Source organism: Penaeus monodon, chromosome 19 (assembly GCF_015228065.2).
Source record: "Penaeus monodon isolate SGIC_2016 chromosome 19, NSTDA_Pmon_1, whole genome shotgun sequence".
NCBI lineage: Eukaryota > Metazoa > Arthropoda > Malacostraca > Decapoda > Penaeidae > Penaeus > Penaeus monodon.
This window is the reverse complement of record NC_051404.1, coordinates 30,633,144-30,633,837: the sequence shown is the minus strand read 5'-3', so window position 1 is coordinate 30,633,837 and position 694 is coordinate 30,633,144. Positions and strand designations below refer to the sequence as shown.

At 41.2% G+C, this 694-nt stretch overlaps 1 protein-coding gene across 1 annotated transcript in view; it reads left to right on the top strand.

Annotated features, from left to right (window-relative positions):
- LOC119585378 (metabotropic glutamate receptor 8-like) overlaps positions 1 to 694 on the top strand; it is a 54,086-nt gene that overhangs the window by 16,700 nt on the left and 36,692 nt on the right. Inside the window, exon 5 of the mRNA XM_037934045.1 lies at positions 567 to 688. Within this exon, the coding sequence (XP_037789973.1) occupies positions 567 to 688 (122 nt within the window). The remainder of the gene's footprint in view (positions 1 to 566; positions 689 to 694) is intronic.

Here is a 694-nt window from a genome sequence, read left to right as displayed (position 1 = left end):
GTATAATAGATCTCCCACGGCTCATTCTGACAATGAAAACGGATTTTAATATCTTACTCATAAGTTTGCTTATTTTCCCATGCAGCGCAAGTTTCCTTCAATTAGGTAGCTGGTGCAGTCACAGGCAAAAAGCAGTGCTAGTCTGGCGAAAGACAATTGTCAACACGTTTGAATCCAGTAATTTGCAAAATGTTCACGCGCTAACGAGCTAGTGGAAAAACAGGAAAAATACTATTTCTCTGCTTCTTTTAGGTGGAAAGGATCAAGCAATTTTATATTGTGAGAGCGTTTTACCAAATTAATCTTGCCATCGCATCATAGTCAAGATAGCTGCTCAATATTGACTTCACTGTGCATTTATCAATATATTAACGGAAGTTAAGACATAATATAAACACCCAGCGCATTATAATTTAAGGTAGACCCAATTTAGCAGTCAAATACATATTACAAAACGACTAATTCAGCGAGGATAGTAATGGCAGAATCTAACAAAGAAACCTCGGTCTTCCCGTCTTTCTCTATCCACTAGCAAAGGTGACCTCGCTGTATCCTTTACCCCACAGAGTACTGGGAGCACCAATTTCGATGCAGATATCCCAATGCCTCACGAACGCCTTACAACGACGCCTACAATAAACCGTGCACGGGGAGGGAGAGGCTCACTGCGCAGAATACGGAATTCGAGGCCCAA